This window comes from Branchiostoma belcheri, unplaced genomic scaffold (genome assembly GCF_001625305.1).
Source record: "Branchiostoma belcheri isolate BF01 breed outbred unplaced genomic scaffold, Haploidv18h27 scaffold54, whole genome shotgun sequence".
Lineage (NCBI taxonomy): Eukaryota > Metazoa > Chordata > Leptocardii > Amphioxiformes > Branchiostomatidae > Branchiostoma > Branchiostoma belcheri.
Genome location: NW_017804176.1, coordinates 1,896,458 through 1,914,187, shown reverse-complemented (window position 1 = coordinate 1,914,187; position 17,730 = coordinate 1,896,458). Strand labels below are relative to the sequence as shown.

The 17,730-nt window shown below is 41.6% G+C and overlaps 2 protein-coding genes across 2 annotated transcripts in view; one reads left to right on the top strand and one right to left on the bottom strand.

The window, feature by feature from the left end:
• LOC109481141 (procollagen C-endopeptidase enhancer 2-like) overlaps positions 1 to 12,372 on the bottom strand; it is a 29,794-nt gene extending 17,422 nt beyond the window's left edge. Inside the window, exon 1 of the mRNA XM_019783640.1 lies at positions 12,278 to 12,372. The gene's annotated coding sequence lies outside the window, so the exon portion shown is untranslated. The remainder of the gene's footprint in view (positions 1 to 12,277) is intronic.
• LOC109481088 (multiple epidermal growth factor-like domains protein 11) overlaps positions 1 to 16,415 on the top strand; it is a 20,795-nt gene extending 4,380 nt beyond the window's left edge. Inside the window, exons 4-29 of the mRNA XM_019783559.1 lie at positions 4,198 to 4,290; positions 4,486 to 4,599; positions 4,909 to 5,025; positions 5,309 to 5,401; positions 5,769 to 5,891; positions 6,317 to 6,409; positions 6,837 to 6,929; positions 7,326 to 7,439; positions 7,602 to 7,718; positions 9,268 to 9,360; positions 9,492 to 9,605; positions 9,865 to 9,981; positions 10,256 to 10,348; positions 10,614 to 10,736; positions 11,052 to 11,198; positions 11,442 to 11,576; positions 11,796 to 11,912; positions 12,265 to 12,357; positions 12,769 to 12,891; positions 13,142 to 13,237; positions 13,521 to 13,640; positions 13,948 to 14,040; positions 14,447 to 14,565; positions 14,951 to 15,158; positions 15,578 to 15,718; positions 16,125 to 16,415. Coding sequence (XP_019639118.1) covers positions 4,198 to 4,290; positions 4,486 to 4,599; positions 4,909 to 5,025; positions 5,309 to 5,401; positions 5,769 to 5,891; positions 6,317 to 6,409; positions 6,837 to 6,929; positions 7,326 to 7,439; positions 7,602 to 7,718; positions 9,268 to 9,360; positions 9,492 to 9,605; positions 9,865 to 9,981; positions 10,256 to 10,348; positions 10,614 to 10,736; positions 11,052 to 11,198; positions 11,442 to 11,576; positions 11,796 to 11,912; positions 12,265 to 12,357; positions 12,769 to 12,891; positions 13,142 to 13,237; positions 13,521 to 13,640; positions 13,948 to 14,040; positions 14,447 to 14,565; positions 14,951 to 15,158; positions 15,578 to 15,718; positions 16,125 to 16,267 — 3,032 coding nt within the window. The 3' untranslated portion in view covers positions 16,268 to 16,415. The remainder of the gene's footprint in view (positions 1 to 4,197; positions 4,291 to 4,485; positions 4,600 to 4,908; positions 5,026 to 5,308; positions 5,402 to 5,768; positions 5,892 to 6,316; positions 6,410 to 6,836; positions 6,930 to 7,325; positions 7,440 to 7,601; positions 7,719 to 9,267; positions 9,361 to 9,491; positions 9,606 to 9,864; positions 9,982 to 10,255; positions 10,349 to 10,613; positions 10,737 to 11,051; positions 11,199 to 11,441; positions 11,577 to 11,795; positions 11,913 to 12,264; positions 12,358 to 12,768; positions 12,892 to 13,141; positions 13,238 to 13,520; positions 13,641 to 13,947; positions 14,041 to 14,446; positions 14,566 to 14,950; positions 15,159 to 15,577; positions 15,719 to 16,124) is intronic.
• Positions 16,416 to 17,730: the final 1,315 nt, after the last annotated feature.

Below are 17,730 nucleotides of genomic sequence, written 5' to 3'. Positions count from 1 at the left end.
GTCGCCTGCGCGCACACCTGCGTCGCCTGCGCGCACACCTGCGTCGCCTGCGCGCACACCTGCGTCGCCTGCGCGTATACCGTGCGTCATGTCTGCAAAGNGCTTCCTCGTCTGCGCACGACTACCTGCGTCGTGCCTGCCAAGAGCTTCCTCACGCCTGCACAGAAAGAGATTCCTCGGCGACCTCGCTGCGCGCAACGAAAGCTCGCTGCACGGAAGAATACGTGTCACCCCTGCCTTGTTGAAGAATGGACGGTCCCCTATTATAGGTCAAGGGTCACATCGCAGTGACACTGTTCGCTGTCGTTTTTGTTTACTTCAGTCTCAAATTTGTTTTAGTTTTTATGCTTACAATGTCCGGCTGTTAAAATATGTAAATATTTATGCTTAATTTATACTCAGGCCATTCCAATTAAATTTCTTGGTACTGGGATGATTTTTAGAAAATTATTGGACACTTGTCTAACATGTTACTTGTCTTCTAGCTTGTCATCCCAATGCTTCCACTGTTGTGTAATCATACTATGATTATCTATAAAAAATAAGGCAACATAGACAATTGCATGGCAGGTTTTGTCTTTAATGTGTATCAAAAGGAATGCAAAAAACATGGTACAACACAGGCAATACCTTGGGTTTACGACAATAATATTTAAAAAATTGTACACAGTGATGTAACAAGTTATTTCTATCATGATCATAATGATTCCAGTCAAAATGCATGTATCTATAACCTTCCAATATATTAAGGTATGTCTTATTAGAATTGATCCTACCACATACACATATACTTGTCTTTAGATATCATAACACAGAACATTATAATGCCAACAATGAAATGGCTTGACTTTCGTAGATATATATATATATATAATACACTGTCAGATTTTAAACCAAGGTACGAATATTCGTGGTCTTAACATTAAATGATGAAAAGGAAGATAGCAATAGATAGTGATCTGGTGTCTTAGGCAGGGTTGAACTCCACATTCCTGGTGTAGAACAAACCAGTACCACCCTTGGTCCGGTACTTTAACTAGAAAATAAAGAGAATAATAATGAGATGAAAGCACCATAATCATTTGCTTTTCTTTCTGCAGACAATCAGTAACTAAAATACTGTCAAATTTCATACTGCATCACATAACATTGCATAGATAATCCTCTGGTACATGCATTACATTTCTATTCATACACCATGACTTTGTATGGCTTTTTCTAAGTTGATACCCCATCATGGGTTCCTATTCCACAATAATATTACTAGTATTGGCAGTGCAGCTCATAGGTGGTCATGAGTGTTTATAATAAAATCCAAACATTGATGAATATCATTTAGTAAACATTTACTGCAGGTGGGGGAGGGGGACCTGGCCAATGCTTACACTAGGTGTATCATTCTCTTATGCTCATGCTTCTGGTTGATAGGAATGTATCTCTTTGAAATTACAACATATGTTAGAAATATGTATATATATGTACTACTTTTCTACTTTATTTGGGAAAAGATCCTTTATTTGTTTGAGAATTTCTCCCTAGGATTATAGTTGACACCCAAAGCAGTTTTGAGTGTCCACAATATGGATGACAAATCATTGAACATGTTTGAAAGTCTATAATTCTTTATCAAAAACATGTACATTTTCAATATCCTGCAATATGTTGGACTTACATATGTAGTTTTGTTTCATTTGACTTTTAAAGAAATCTGTTGTGGTTTTGAAATGTATGCAAGTACCTGAAATTCCCACAATGTAAACAATATGGCTGACAAAATGTTGGGAAGTTTGAGAGTCTATATTTCTGGATTAAATGATGGATCTCTTCTACATCCTGCAGTAGTGGGATAGGAGATATGCAGTTATGTTCTGTTTGACTTTGAAGAAGATCATTCTATATTTTTGAATTTATTGCCAGCACATGATGTTCTACACACTGTAAACAATATGGCTGACAAAATATTAAGCAACTTTGACAGTCCATATTTCTGGATCAAAAGTCATGATCACTTTGATATTCCAGAATATGTGGGAGTGACATAAGTAGTCAAGTTTCAGTTCAGTTTCAAGAAGATCAGTTGATGTTTTTGAATTTATGCCAGCACCTGAAGTTCACACATTGTAAACAATGTGGCTGACAAAAATAAAGGCAACTTTGACAAGGTGTATTTCTGGATCAAATGAATGGATCTCCTCAATATTCTGGAAAAGGTTGGAGGGATATCTCTAGTTATGTTTTATTTTACTTTAAACAAGATTGCTTCATTTTGTTGAATTTATGCTTTTGTTGAATTTATACTGTAACGTTACATGTGCCTGCCCCCCCCCCCCTTCCCCAATATCGTCGCCTACTTCAAATCCGGTCTAAAACCGTGTATATCGTCGCGGGTCGGGAAGAATCGATGCCCAGACTGCCATAGGATGTCCTCAAAATGTTTCTTTGGAATCATTCGCTTTGTTCATGCAAATAAACAACGGGCACTTACCGGGGAAGATTGAAGACGAGGTGTTCTGGTGTTAGAGGGCAGATTTCGTAAGGGCAATATTAACATAATCTATGCAGGATTTCTATTAATTAATTTTATCACTAACGGGCCCGTTATTGATTAATAAACGCGCTGGACATCGTAAGCATAAAAACTAAAACAAATTTGAGACTGAAGTAAACAAAAACGACAGCGAACAGTGTCACTGCGATGTGACCCTTGACCTATAATAGGGGACCGTCCATTCTTCAACAAGGCAGGGGTGACACGTATTCTTCCGTGCAGCGAGCTTTCGTTGCGCGCAGCGAGGTCGCCGAGGAATCTCTTTCTGTGCAGGCGTGAGGAAGCTCTTGGCAGGCACGACGCAGGTATTCGTGCGCAGACGAGGAAGCTCTTTCTGTGCAGGCGTGAGGAAGCTCTTGGCAGACACGACGCAGGTAGTCGTGCGCAGACGAGGAAGCTCTTTGCAGAGATGACGCAGGTGTGCGCGCAGGCGACGCAGGTGTGCGCGCAGGCGACGCAGGTGTGCGCGCAGGCGACGCAGGTTTGTCCTTGTCGGCCACGGTAGGTTTTTATAGATGCACCATACACAACATGTTAACTCTTGTGGTAGATCGTATATTACACATCTATCACGTGCAACATATGCGGACCATTGGTCTATAAATTTAAGCCGCCACTACACTGTCAACGACCAACGGCCGAATTTGTCGATCACTAGAAGATCGTCATAAGCCCAAACCGCGACCAGAGAGTTGAGCGTATCTTTTTCCTGATAATACCCTCAGAACGGCCCGTTTAGATGGGGCTCGATGGCCTGCGAATATCAGCTGATCGCTTAGTGACCGAGAGGACACCGGCTGTGTTACTGCCTAAAATGTCATTTTAGAGCTCACAGACTCAACGATTGAATGATGTTCTTTCTGTGTGGCCGCCCTTTAACTTTACAAACAAATAGTACAGTATCCACAACAGTAGTACCGCTTAGTTCCACTATATAGCAGTAGCCTACTGGCGTCACTTTTCTTTTGATGTCAACGAATATCACAATGTCACAAGCTACCGCCACGTTCAAAACATGCCTATGTCAAAACCCTTCTACTCCCGTCGGTAAGCAACAAAAGAGTCTTTGTGTCTTTTCCTTCACAAATTGCTGCCTATGAAAAGCAAACTTTGATCATCAAAGTCCCTTCAACATAGCTCCACTTATTAATCATTGAACAAGGCACTGGTCGAGACATCTACAAACACAGAACCTTCAACAGAGGATGCCAGCTTGTTTTAATTTGGACATCGCAAACAGTACATGTTTTCATCAATCTTTCAACACATCATTTTGGGAACAAAGGAAAGAGAGGAACGTGCATCTTTTGTTTACTGGGCTAATATGAACATATTACATAAGGGGCAAAGAGTGAACATTAACATGGTTACAGATTAAAAGAACCAGCCAGGGGTGTGAGGTATGAAATTTCAGTGCTTGCCAAAGTATTAAGAACCGGATATTGTCAGTTGTCATCAATTTCTATCATTCGTAATAATAGAGAGAAGTCTGACAGTGGCAATTTGCTCAAATTTTTAAAACGACAAATACGTGTTTTGACTGAAATATAGTTTTGACCCGGGAAAAGTCTCTGGCTACCAGCGGATTTCGTTGAAACTGCAGCTATATTTTCATTGGTGATGACATGTTTTTAACGTTTTGTCACCAGTGTGCGGCCTGCAGTGCGCTAACGGCGGCACCATTGACCCTGTCTCCTGCTCATGTGACTGTCCCCCTGGATTTGACGGACGTACCTGTTCAGGTAAGTTGGGGAGGGGGGCAGGCAAATATGGATATTTGCTACGCAAAGGGCTTTGGGACACCATATATATAGGATAAGAGTAAAGGAAAGACGCCGTTAACTTATCAGATTTGCGGATACATTTTCTATGTAAATCAATAATAATGATATCTTTTAAAGTGATTCTAAATACTTTTTTTCTTATTGTGACGTCAGATTCATGCAAAAACGTGCAGCCGCACTGTGGCGCTTCTCCTGGTTGGCCCACGCTGGACATGTGTGTCAACGATTACGTCATCGACGGGTGTAGACAGTGGTGCGGGGAGTGCGGTAAGGAACAAGTCTTACTCTTTGAAATAGTCAAAAACAGGGTGACTGGATCAGATAGTACTTGATGACAAGAATGTACTCCCAAAGGGTGTGATACTGATCTTTGTCGCTAAAATTATTTTGGAAAGAAATATTCGTTATCATTATGTACAAGACAGTTGCAGGCAAAGTTTAGGCACCGCAAGGGGTTGTGGGTAAGATCAGGGGTTAAGAACTAGACCACAATGCATCACGACTACATGTGCGTGCTCATGAAATGGTTTATTATGATATATTTCATTTCATTTCTTTTCGTCTCCTCCATTCAAGAGTGTGCCGGGCCACCATGTGCAAACGGTGGGAGTCGAGGCGGTGTTCCCTCGAACTACGGAGAGAACACCTGCAACTGCAACTGTGTTGAACCGTGGACTGGACCAACGTGTGAAGGTATGGAAAATATTGTTTGAAACTATATCATATCAAATACAACATGAAACACATTCATAGCACTTAACATATAATGTTGTTTGTCTCTTTTGGGGGGTGGGGGTACAGGATTGTATAAAAACACCTGCATTAATCTGCGTATTTCCATGTGTTACACAAAGCTAAGCCCTTTGGCCCTTCTGTACTTAGTAAAAGTTCTAAACAGCAGTTTCATCTGCTCTCTGTATGATGTGGTTATAGAAGAATGTTCAGATAATTGAACTGTACGAACATTATATTTCAGTCTGCACCATAGACTGTAAGAACGGAGGTGTTCTGGACAGTAACACCTGTACCTGTACCTGCGGACCTGGATGGGACGGACCTACCTGTGAAGGTTTGTTATTAAGGTGTAAAAACATAGGCCATAGATAACTGCTACTTTATTCAACATAGTACAGACACATTTTTAGCAGTAAAAGAAAGTAGTTATGTTATTCTAAAAAAATATGACTATCAAAAGCAACATCGTGAAAATTATGCCTCTTTTTTCAGTTAATACGACAAATTTCGTTGTCTTTTTTGCTCATTTACTGACAGTGATCCCTACCTGCTATCTTCCTTTGCATCCAAAGTAGTTCCGTGACTTGTGCATTATGGAACTTTTTCTATAGATATGAAAGTTTTACAATACAAGTCAGTTTTTGGCGATGCCTCAGTGGGGGAGCCTTTTTTTACATGCGTCCACGTTTCTATGTTTGTAGACGAGTGCGCAGATCACCATGACTACTGTGGGGCCAGCCCAGGGTGGCCCAATACGGACAGTTGTACCATCGGCTACGTCAGGGACTACTGCCGTGCCATGTGTGGCATGTGCCAGAAAGAACGTAAGACTGACTTTACAACCTGTTCACGACCGAGTCACGACCAAGATACCGTATAATTAAAATATGACGAGTTAAAAAGCTCCCTATCCTAGGTTTGTCAGGTTTTGGTAGTGTATATATATCGAAGAGTTTTAATTTTATGGCAAACTCGCTTTGAAATGCATTATACCCATTTCATTGTTGCCATTAGATTTAGAGTCATGGCATGTTAATATGTATACGTCGCTGTATTGTTATTAGGATAATATAACAGGCGTAGGTTTTGAAACTATAGTCCATCCTATCTTTAGCTTCTTTTTGTGACTAATTCCATAAGACGATATCACGCATTTGCCAACAGAAATGGTATAAATTTATTTCTTCAAAACCGTCAGAAAATAGAAACAAATATTTGAATAAATCGATGCATTTTCTTGCAACTCTAGTCTGCACCTTACAATGTCTACATGGTGGAACCGTGGACGAGGAGGCCTGCAGCTGCGCATGCGCGGGAGGTTGGACTGGTCCCACGTGCAATGGTAAACAACGATACAAGAAATGCTTCAAAACAAAACTTGCACTACTAGTATATTAAGGCACTTCTGCTCGCTGGCGAAGACTTGACAAAAGCGCTCTCTACCACCTTGTAAACACATTGCAGCAGCAAAATATCAATAACCTCTGCACCGCTACAATTATGTGCAACTTAATGCGCTTCGCAGATGTTGTCGCAAGCTATAAGCAACATCATTGCATCAGAACTTCTAATTTTAGATATCTTGGATATTGATGCACAAATCAAACCTGAAAGATTGCAGTCTAGACCACAAGCAAGCCATTATTTTGCATAGTTAATGCTGCAAAGTAATAAAAAGCACACACATGCTCACATCATCCTGATATCGACAATACAGAAACAGTGCCATGTTGACTTGTTAATATGTCTTGCCCCTGACTTCCTGACAGAATGCCAGCGTGTCTGTGATAACGGAGGAACACTGGACCAGGACACGTGTACCTGCCGATGTGCTCCTGGCTTTGACGGCGCCACATGCTCTGGTACGGAACACCCCTTGTCTCTTCTTACCTGACATACCACTGAACAAAAAGGGGGATTTACACATGTCAGGCAATTCTGATAATGATTGACATCTAATGGTATATGCAAACATTGTCAGACTTACATCCCTGTTGTTTAGTGTAACATTTACTTAATCATTACCGGACGTACCTGTGATAGTGTCAAACTTGTCCGGGGATAGTCATGTAATAGCTAGATTGACAAAAAAATATAGTTGGACATGCATAGCTCCACAAAAAGTGGAGCTTACTAGTATCGACTAATACATACAGGAAGCCTATTCCTTGCTCATCGCCGAAAGCAACTATTACAACTTTCCTGGTGTTTAAAGCAATCTTGATGTTGAGTTTCAAATTGTCAAATGTGTTCTTCAGATCCGTGTCAAAACATATCACCCCTGTGCGGAGAAAGTCCCGGATGGCCGACCCTTGACCTCTGCTCCTACGGCGCAGTGACGGACAACTGTCACCAGTGGTGTGGACAATGCTGTAAGTAATCCTGAATGATAGAACCAATATCATATTTTTGTATACTTTACAAAGCATGCAGTATACATTGCAGCTGAGATATGTTGAACATACTGACAATCAATAGATCTTCGTCTTTGATTTCTTATATATCTAATGTACATATTTGTGCATTTCTTGTAGCCTGTACGTCTGTACCCTGTGCTAACGGCGGCACCAGAGGCGGCGTTCCTTCTAACTACGGAGAACACACGTGTGACTGTAACTGTGTCGGCAAGTGGGCTGGACCAACGTGCGAAGGTGTGGGGCAAAAAATTAAATTCAAGCTTAACAAACAAACAAACAAACAAACAAACAAACAAACAAAATTAATTAACAGTACAGAAATTATCCGGATCAGAATAATACGGTTAAAATTACTTGTAGTAGTAGTATTGGTAATCTTTGATTGCCATATCATAAACATTGTCAAATGTTCCCTTCCTACTTTAAGCTTGCATTTGCCTTAAAGCTTTAACTTACGAACCATGGTGAATATTAGTGTGGAATATTTCCGTTTCTAGAGTGCACTCTTGACTGTAAGAACGGCGGAGTTCTTGACCCAAACTCTTGTAGCTGCACATGCGCAGACGGCTGGGATGGAGAGACATGTGAAGGTGCCAATTTTTTTACTATTATAGACTTTCGAAACTACAATTGATATTTTAAGTTCTGATTAAACAAAAAAAAAAAAATGTTGTCTTGGATGTTATGAATATGTGAGAACTTGAAGCATGATAGAACTATATATTTTTAGTGTTGGGAGAAACACAAATTACAGGAAATCGTTTTAAAGCTAAGCATAATAAGAATACTTTGATAGGACCAAATACTTATTAGTACTTTTTTCCTGAAGAAAGCCCAATAATATGGTAAAATAATGCTTAGTAAATGTTACTAGCAGACGATAAATAAAATGAGTGGCCGTGGATCTAACTCCCAGCTAAAACTTAAAATACCGCGAGCTCAACTGTTGAATATTCCTCCTATGTTTCATTGTCAGAATCGTGTCAAAACCAGTCACCCCTGTGCGGAGAAAGTCCCGGATGGCCGACCCTTGACCTTTGCTCGGACAGCGGAGTTCACGACAACTGTCACCAGTGGTGTGGACAATGCTGTAAGTATCAGTGTATATGACGAATATCATATTTTTGTATACTTTGCATACAAAGCATGCAGTTGTTGCATACATTTTAGACGAGATACGTTGAATGCACTGACAATCAATAGATCTTATGCAAAGTTAGCCACTTGTTGGAGCGCTAATCCTCCTCTCCGCGGCAAAAACTCCATCGGCAGCAAATCGTCCCTCGCGGCTGCATATTACTCGCGTCGCTCAGAGAAAAAATAAAGCAGACGCCCAATAAGACTGCGAAGGAGGCTAATGCAAAGCTATCATGTATCGTCCTTGGTTTTGTTATTTATTCTTATGTATTTGTACATCCTAGCCTGTACGTCTGTACCCTGTGCTAACGGCGGCACCAGAGGCGGCGTTCCTTCTAACTATGGAGAACACACGTGTGACTGTAACTGTGTGGGCAAGTGGGCTGGACCAACGTGCGAAGGTTAGAAAAACAAGTTTAATATATAAACATGACGTTAATGATATGTAACTATACTTGCCAACATTCTAAAATAGTTAAGGCCTGAACGGATACAATGAATCTATTTTTGCTTTTACCGTTCAGCTGTAATTTAACCTTCATCACTTAGATTGGAGTGATTTTATGTGAGGGTCACCATGCAAACTTTTCACTTGCTTTTGTATCAGTTCACAATAGTAAAATTATTGGAATATTTCCGTTCCCAGAGTGCACCCTTGACTGTAAGAACGGCGGGGTTCTGGACCCCAACTCTTGTAGCTGCACATGCGCAGACGGCTGGGATGGAGAGACGTGTGAAGGTAACACGCCATATTTTATGAATATCAATATTGTAAACATTCATTCAAACATTCAAACATGCTAATACCCATCGTCTTTGATATGTCTTTTTGCTGATGTCCCAAAAGTGTTCAATCAATTTGAATTTCAGACCCTTGCCAAAACATATCACCCCTGTGCGGAGAAAGTCCCGGATGGCCGACCCTTGACCTTTGCTCCAATGGCGGAGTACATGCCAACTGTCACCAGTGGTGTGGACAATGCTGTAAGTGTCATTGCATATATCATATATCATAATCTTCTTCAATTTTAAAACAACCTTTCAAAAGCACATGACTATTATTAGTCTAAGGGAATATGTAGAAGCACTACTCGTTTTGCTGTGATGTTTGAATATCAAGCTACTCTTTGACAGATTAAGTCGGACGTCGATGGACAATTGAAAGGATGAAAATATTGCTCCTATATATCATTGAGCCTTTATATCTATATATTATTATTATTGTGTCTTCTCTTCATGATAGCCTGTACGTCTGTACCCTGTGCTAACGGCGGCACCAGAGGCGGCGTTCCTTCTAACTACGGAGAACACACGTGTGACTGTAACTGTGTCGGCAAGTGGGTAGGACCAACATGCGATGGTAAGATCAAAAGAGGTAAAAGGGGTCGAACAAGTAGTAAATAGATGTAAAAGACAACACGCTTTTAGAGAAGATCGTGAACAGTTGTTTATCCCTACACCGTATGTCTTTTTTTTTTAGAAATAGTTGAGTACAAGAGACACTATTTCATATTTTCCTCTCCCCTTTTGTAAATCTTACTAGCTGCTGACATGAGACTGTTTGCTAAAGAAGAGAAGTTAGCAAAGCAGGCTGTTTTGTTGACTTTGATATACTATGTATTTATCTATCCCAGTGTGCTCTCTGGATTGTAAGAACGGAGGAGTTCTGGACACCTCGACCTGCAGCTGCAGTTGTGTAGCCGGGTGGGATGGAGAGACATGTGAAGGTAAAATACCCTTTTTTATTCAGCAGAACGATTTTCTATGACTTTGTGACACTTGACGCTCGTGGATGCAAACAAGGATACATCACTGACGACGTGTCCTTGTTTAATCTGCACATGTGTTTCTGGAATGTGAATATTCAACCTAATTGTTCTGTCTGAGGTTTCTTACAATGATGATTTCAAGAGTTGTTGCAGCTTGATAATGATACGACTGATATTCTACAAGGACATTGACTTTTGACATCTAATTTTTTTCTTTCTTCAGACGAGTGCACTGACACGCACGAGTACTGTGGCGCCAGTCCAGGCTGGCCTAACGCCGACTCCTGTGTCCACGACTACGTCACACAGAACTGCCATGCCATGTGCGGTCTATGCGTGAAGGAAGGTACGTTAATCTTAACGTATACTTCAGATCAAATGTTGGGGATTTTTTATGCCATCTCTCACTTTATGTAGAAGTGTAATAGTTTCCTATTTGTCCTTGGTTTTAGAGCGAACGTTTTCATCCACTTTACAGTTTAGAAGCGCCAGCCGCCATGTTGGTGTCCTTGATTTGCAGTTCAATGGATCGTAACTCAGGCATACACACCATTGGGGGTTTATCGGCTTAAACCAGCCATAGAGAAGAATTCAATAATGTATTACTGTAACAGTACCAACAAGAGTATTTCTTTAAGAGTTTTCTTTAAAATATTTGTAGGTCAAACAACCACTCCCTTGACAACCACACAACGACCAACTACAACCACTCCTGCACCAACAACGGTTACAACTACCACCGAACCAACAACTGTAGCGACAACTACCACCGCCAAACCACAGACGGAGACCTCAGTGGCAACTGGAGGTACTGCAGCCATTTTTCAAATAAAGATTTAAATTTGCTAGCAGCACACAAAAATCGACGCAGTACCATTGAGAGACGCTAGGGGGTCCATGGCACGCTCCCCTCGTTTTGCCAGTACCTACGCAATTCAAGATCTCCAAAAAATGCTTCATAAAAAATAATGGTGAAGCTGAATAAGAGAAGCTGAATAAGACACTAATACAAAGATACTAATACAAAGTCGTTGCGTTTTAATTTTCCCAGTTGAAGACGTCTTTGTCGACCCCTGCCAGAACCTGTCCCCTCACTGCGGCGCCAGTCCTGGCTGGCCCACGCTGGACATGTGTGTCCAGTACCCGTACGTTCGCGACAACTGCCCGCAGTGGTGTGGAGACTGCGGTAAGCTACTCCCATCTAACATCTAGACGCTTACACTTAAAATAGATGAACAATCTTTAAGGTTACGACATTTAATGACATGACTATATCAACCTCAATACTAAGAGAGAAAGCCAAACCATGGAACTACAGACAGAGTGCTTACTTTGGGTACTCCGTTTTCAGTAGACTATAAAAACATTACAATACAACTCTCGCCCGTTGTTGAACGTGTTGCAGATTGCTCGGGCCCGGCCTGTGCCCACGGTGGGACCCGTGGAGGGAACCCGGCCAACAACGGAGAAAACACCTGCGACTGTAACTGTGTCGGGGACTGGACTGGTCCATTGTGTGAAGGTAACCCTGCAAATCTATCTACCCCCCCCCACTCTCTCTCTTTCTCTTCACATATGCATGTATTATGTATATGCGAGTACATCTCTCGCGTTACGATACGCGTTACGAACCAATGTTAGCGGCACGAGAGAGCATAGTATCTCAGATTGACCAATATTTTCTTTGGGAAAGAAGCACGACATTGCTCAAATTACGCATTTTTCCATCCTTAATCTTTCATTAGTATTTTTCTATATAAGCTGAAATTCATATAACTCCGTTTAATTTCAAGCGTCCATAGCAACGAATGCCGCAAACTGATGTCTGTTATTGACAAATGAAAATCTATTCTGTTTTTGTCTATTTACCGTAGAATGCAGTCTTACCTGTGTGAATGGCGGGACGCTGGATGAAGCCTCCTGTACCTGTATCTGTGATGTCGGATGGGATGGCGCGACCTGTGCAGGTAACTCAGGCGTTGGAAACAGTTGCATAGTCAATGTCATATCTCCAATTAGCCCTGGAGACTCTTGGATGACGTCGTTTAGTCTTATATTATATATTCCTCAAAACTGAGTCAGATTCTTCCGCTGTGTTATGGTCCGTTTTCGCCAGTTTCTGGGTGTTCCTAGCATCCCTGCACTCCTAAGACACGGACGGGAGGTTGGGAGATCTTCAAATCCTCTTCAATATTCCACAGTGCGATCATTTCTGCCGGATTGAGCTCTCCATACAACCAGCCCGCCATGTTGTTTACATGTTTGGTAAAAGTGGAGTAAACGTAGCGTCGCGTTTGTGACAAAATTACCGAAGCCGCTACAAAAAAGATCGTTTAAAACTAACCTACACTTTTAATTTTATTGTTCTTTGTTTTCAGACAAATGCGAGGACCATCATGAGTACTGCGGAGTTAGTCCAGGCTGGCCGACTGTTGATTCCTGCTCTACTGACTATGTCAGGGAATACTGCCCAGCGTTCTGTGGAACATGCCAAAAACCAGGTAGGTGGCAGGTATACTTATCCAATTGGCCACTAGATAACACTATTTATTGGATACTGTCTGACAGATTGGACATTTTTTTGCCCTTTGCCACAACCTTGACTCTGCCACCGATAGACCTGCTATTATTAAAGAGATTAGTGTGTGGGGAGGCAACCTACAGTCCTACTTTTTGACGTAGGTTGCCTCTATCTTTCAAAAGCAGTGCTGTTGAACCGCTTCATTTGTTTCTTTTTTCCTTCCTCCTTAGTGCTCTGTTTCAAGAACTGTGCAAACGGCGGTACTTTTGATGAGGACACGTGTTCATGTGCATGTGCGCGTGGCTGGGACGGAGAGACCTGCGAAGGTGAGCATTGTAGCAGATGCCACCTGCCAGTTTTAACTTTCAAAGACTTTCATACCCTCTTTTACACTACGGATGATGGTGATGTTGACAGTGTCGATGTCGATGATGTTGTTAATGATGTTGATGATGATGTCTGAACCATGAATACTTTCTAAAAATCCACCTCAACGGATTCGGTGTTAGGGTTAAAGTTGGGCTTAGGTACTAGATGTTGCATGGCAGGTTAATAATAAAGAAGGAATACATCTCTAAGAAATTATAACATGCCCTGTGTACTATCCAGACGTTTGTGGGGACAGTCACGCGAACTGTGGAGCTAACCCTGGCTGGCCGACCCCTGACCTGTGCGTGGAGGACTACGTACACGAGCTGTGCCATGCCTTCTGTGGGGTGTGTGAGCCGAGTAAGTGTGCAAAATACTTACACTCAATCGAATCTTATGTTAGAATTCACAGTCTATTTTGGAAAAAAATAGACAGACACAGACAGCAAAATCACCCCAAAAATCATTGAAGTCACTGAAGTGAAGTTACTGACATTTTGGAATCTATAAGCTAATCAATTTTAATACAAGCTGTCTTTAGATTTTGATAGTCTCAAAAGGCCAGATGGGCGAAGCAAGTAAATCACACGGACCTGTTGACCAACAGAGATACAGATAAGCTAGAACCCGCAGTGAGGCGCTTTTTCTATTTTTTCTTCCATGTAAGGCTGCAACCTGCAGTGCCTCAACGGCGGTACGTTGGACCCTGATAACTGCACCTGCTCCTGTGCTGACGGCTGGGACGGGGAGGCCTGCACTGGTGAGGTTTACTTATAACTATTGATTATCATTACTACTTAAGCAGTACACAGTTAGTGATGAGCAAAACCAGAATGAGTACATGGTACAGAGGAAGTCTTGTAAGACCGACGAAATGCCTTCTACTAATGCCTACTACTACAGTTACATGTAGGCCGTAATGAAACGGTCCAAGATACTTACTAATAAAGATAAAATATTCAAAACGACGAGACAATTGTAGATAAAGACAACAAAAATGTAAAAAAATCTGTTTCAATTTACTAGGAAAAAGATTGCAGGAAATACATTTTTTTTGCTTCCGAGATACTGCATACTGGCCTCGTTAAGATGCATACATATATCATGGTGCCACTTGGAATGTACTTCCCCGTCCGTGTGGTTTTATTATATTATTATATTTCCAGAACCCTGTGGTAACGAGAGCCCCCTGTGCGGCGCCAACCCGGGGTGGCCTGACGTGTCCGCCTGTCAGGAACTGTACGTCCAGGACAGCTGCCATCATTTCTGTGGAATCTGCAGGAAGGTAATTCATTTTCTTCGCGTGAAAAAGAAATGAAACACAACACCATATTGATAAAAGATATATAGGTATCGATGTATCAATATGTGACTAAATTTCTTCATGACAAAGATTCATGTTGCTCAATTCACAGGTAAAAATTAGTACAATATACATATGAAAGAGGTAGATACTAAGATAAAGATGCATATGTGAAGGTAGAGGAACACGTGAAGTACAATTATAAGAGAGACCCAAAATCAATATCAATAAATATTATTTTAATGACCGAAATTCGCAGTTAGGTGTTGAGTAAAAAAAACTATATCTCTGAATGACATGTCACGATGAAATACATATTTTAAAAGCAAACGATGATGATACAAGCAAGTTTTGAATTTGTCCATAGGTTGGTGACACTTGGGGCCAGGCAACGACAGCAGCGACCACTACAACCCCGCAGCCCACCACCACTACAACAACCACAACTCCTGCGCCAACGACTACTACAACCACCACTCCTGAACCTACAACGACTACAACCACCACTCCTCAGCCTACTACAACCCCGCAGCCTACTACAGCGTCCACCACTACACCGGTACCCCCTGCACCTGGTAACGTACATGTATTATTTGGTGGTCTTTGGTCTCGTAGTTGATGTAGCCTAATAGGCTATGTTACACGATCTCTTGCTGTCGAGTGGTTGATTAGTCCCTCAGGAGTTTGTGGCCATAACTTGACAGAACCATTTCTCTTCTCCAAACTGCTAAAAGAGATAGGTACTCAAAATCAATCCAATGGAGCTTCAAGATCCTTTGTCACCTTTGAACTCATGCCAGGCATAACAGTCTTCAACACAATGGCAACAGTTTAAAATGTCGCCATAAGAAGTTTTGTTTACTGTTACTGATTTTAACACCCTTCAAATCGAAGTTGCCCCAACAATATTCTGTCATATGAATTCTACTTCCATTTTAAAGTGATAGCCAATAGTTTTCATAACTTTAAGGTGCAACAACTCTCTCGTTTGCAGGTGCATGTTATCACATGGGGTACTACTTCGAAGACGGTAGCCGCTGGGACGTGTTTGAGGGAGCGTACCGTGTGGAGTATTACTGCACCAACGGGCAGATCACAGCCACGAACAGGGTGCCGCTAGCACCTGTCATGTCAGGTTAGTATGGAGGCTGTTTGCAATCACGTGATATTGACGTCATTTAACGTCGGCCATGTTGGTGAGTTAACCCTATTCACACGGGAGGGGGGTGTCTTTTGAAGCTGGCGCCAAATTTCATGCCCTATGACGTCTTGACTACTACCACCGAACTTTGTGACTTTTCCTAAACTATCTGGAAACAATTCCATAATAGTGACATAATTTTTATAATTTTTCATGTTTCCATGGCAACAGTTTTCTGACAGCAAAAATAGTGATAGTTGGGTCTACTACGCACTGCACCTAGGTGTCGCTGCTACAGTACAAAGAATGTGGTCCCAAACGTGACTCGTATGTTAATTTTGCTCATTGGTTTACCAGCCTGTGTTTGTGGAGAAACTGATTGACTGTTTCTTCCCCCCAGTGTCCTGTACGTACATGGGACAGGAGTACAGTGACGGGGCCTCGTGGGACCTCAGCTTCGACGGCTTCACGATCTCGTGCCAGTGTGACGAGGGTGCGGTCACCTGTCTCCCGGTCTCAAGGGCTAGCCGTTACCGCCGTTGAACACACGGCGGGACAGCAGACGAGTTTTTCGTTTATGACTCATCGAAAAGATCTGAAAAGCATTTTAATCCTTTTATCTAATCTGAGAGCATGATTTAGTTACAAAATAGTTGCATAATAACTGTGTGTTTGTGAATAAAGAGTTCAATCAAGATGTTCTTTCTTATGTTGTTTTTTACCATAAAACGTGTATAATAAATTGTTTATAACATGAAGACGGTATGGGAGTATGATAATAATTAAGGGTTAATGTCCCGCCCCGAGGTGAATATGGTGTGATAAAGCCTTGTCAGTTGCTATAACCACAGAATAAAGCCACCAAGTGAGCGCAGCGAACGAGGTGGCTTTATGAGGTGGTTATAGCAACTGACAAGGCTTTATCACACCATATTCACCGAGAAAGGGCGGGACATTAACACTATTATCATATAGCTTACACGATAGTCTATCCAAACTGATGCAGTAAGTGATACAATGCACATGCTGAATAGAACATAGAACATAGTTCCCTCTGGAGTCACCTGAGGTCACTGGGTAGAGTTCACGTTCTATGTCTTCTATCTGGGTCACAGGCAGGGAACAGGTGTTCTTATGGGAGTCAGCCGAGGTCATTGGAACACAACTTAAGTTATTTTTGGATTTTTTAGAACTAGAGCCCTGTTCTGCGGGTGATTATTTGGGTTGTTTAATGTATGGATTGGGATGAATAAATACCCGATTTTGACTCTATTTGTGACATTACGACGTCATAAGGAATGTGGAATGGAGCCTTCTGATTGGTCAACGTCACCTGGCTATATGATAATACCTGTTCATGCACTTTTGTGTAAGAGACCCGTTGATAACTTCCTGTAGAGCTTTTAAATGTCAACAGAAGAATAATCACAAAAAGGACAGCAGTCTGTAGCACGGTATTCTCAGTCCCTCGGTGTAAGTAGGCCAATTATGATGATAATATCAAACGGCTTGTGAAAAATATGATATCTATCCCTGCAGGGAAAATCCGGTTCCATGTCTTTGAAAGCGATCTTGCTATTGAAAAAACCGAGGCTTCTGAGAAACAGATGCGACAGGAAAACTGATTAAGACTCTTGCTTCGAGAGCGTATTCATAATTTGATTTCCGGCATCCTCATGTTGCTAGGTAACCAGATGGGATTGCACTATACAGCCGGGGGCGAAAAAAACGGCATATTGGAGAACATCAGACGTCTGGTCTTAGCCACAAAGTTTTGCTTTTTCAATATGAAGCGAATTTAGACTAATATTTTGGACGCGTTCATGGATATGTCATGATACGAGCACTGTCCCGATTCACTTTTGAAACAAAACCTGATGAATGTACGACATTAGGACAAAATGATAGACAATTAAAATAACTGCTTGCATGGCTAAAAATAAGATGCCTTCAAAAGAAATGATTGAAAAGGCATAGCGAAGGTCCCATTATGATTGTCAAGTGAT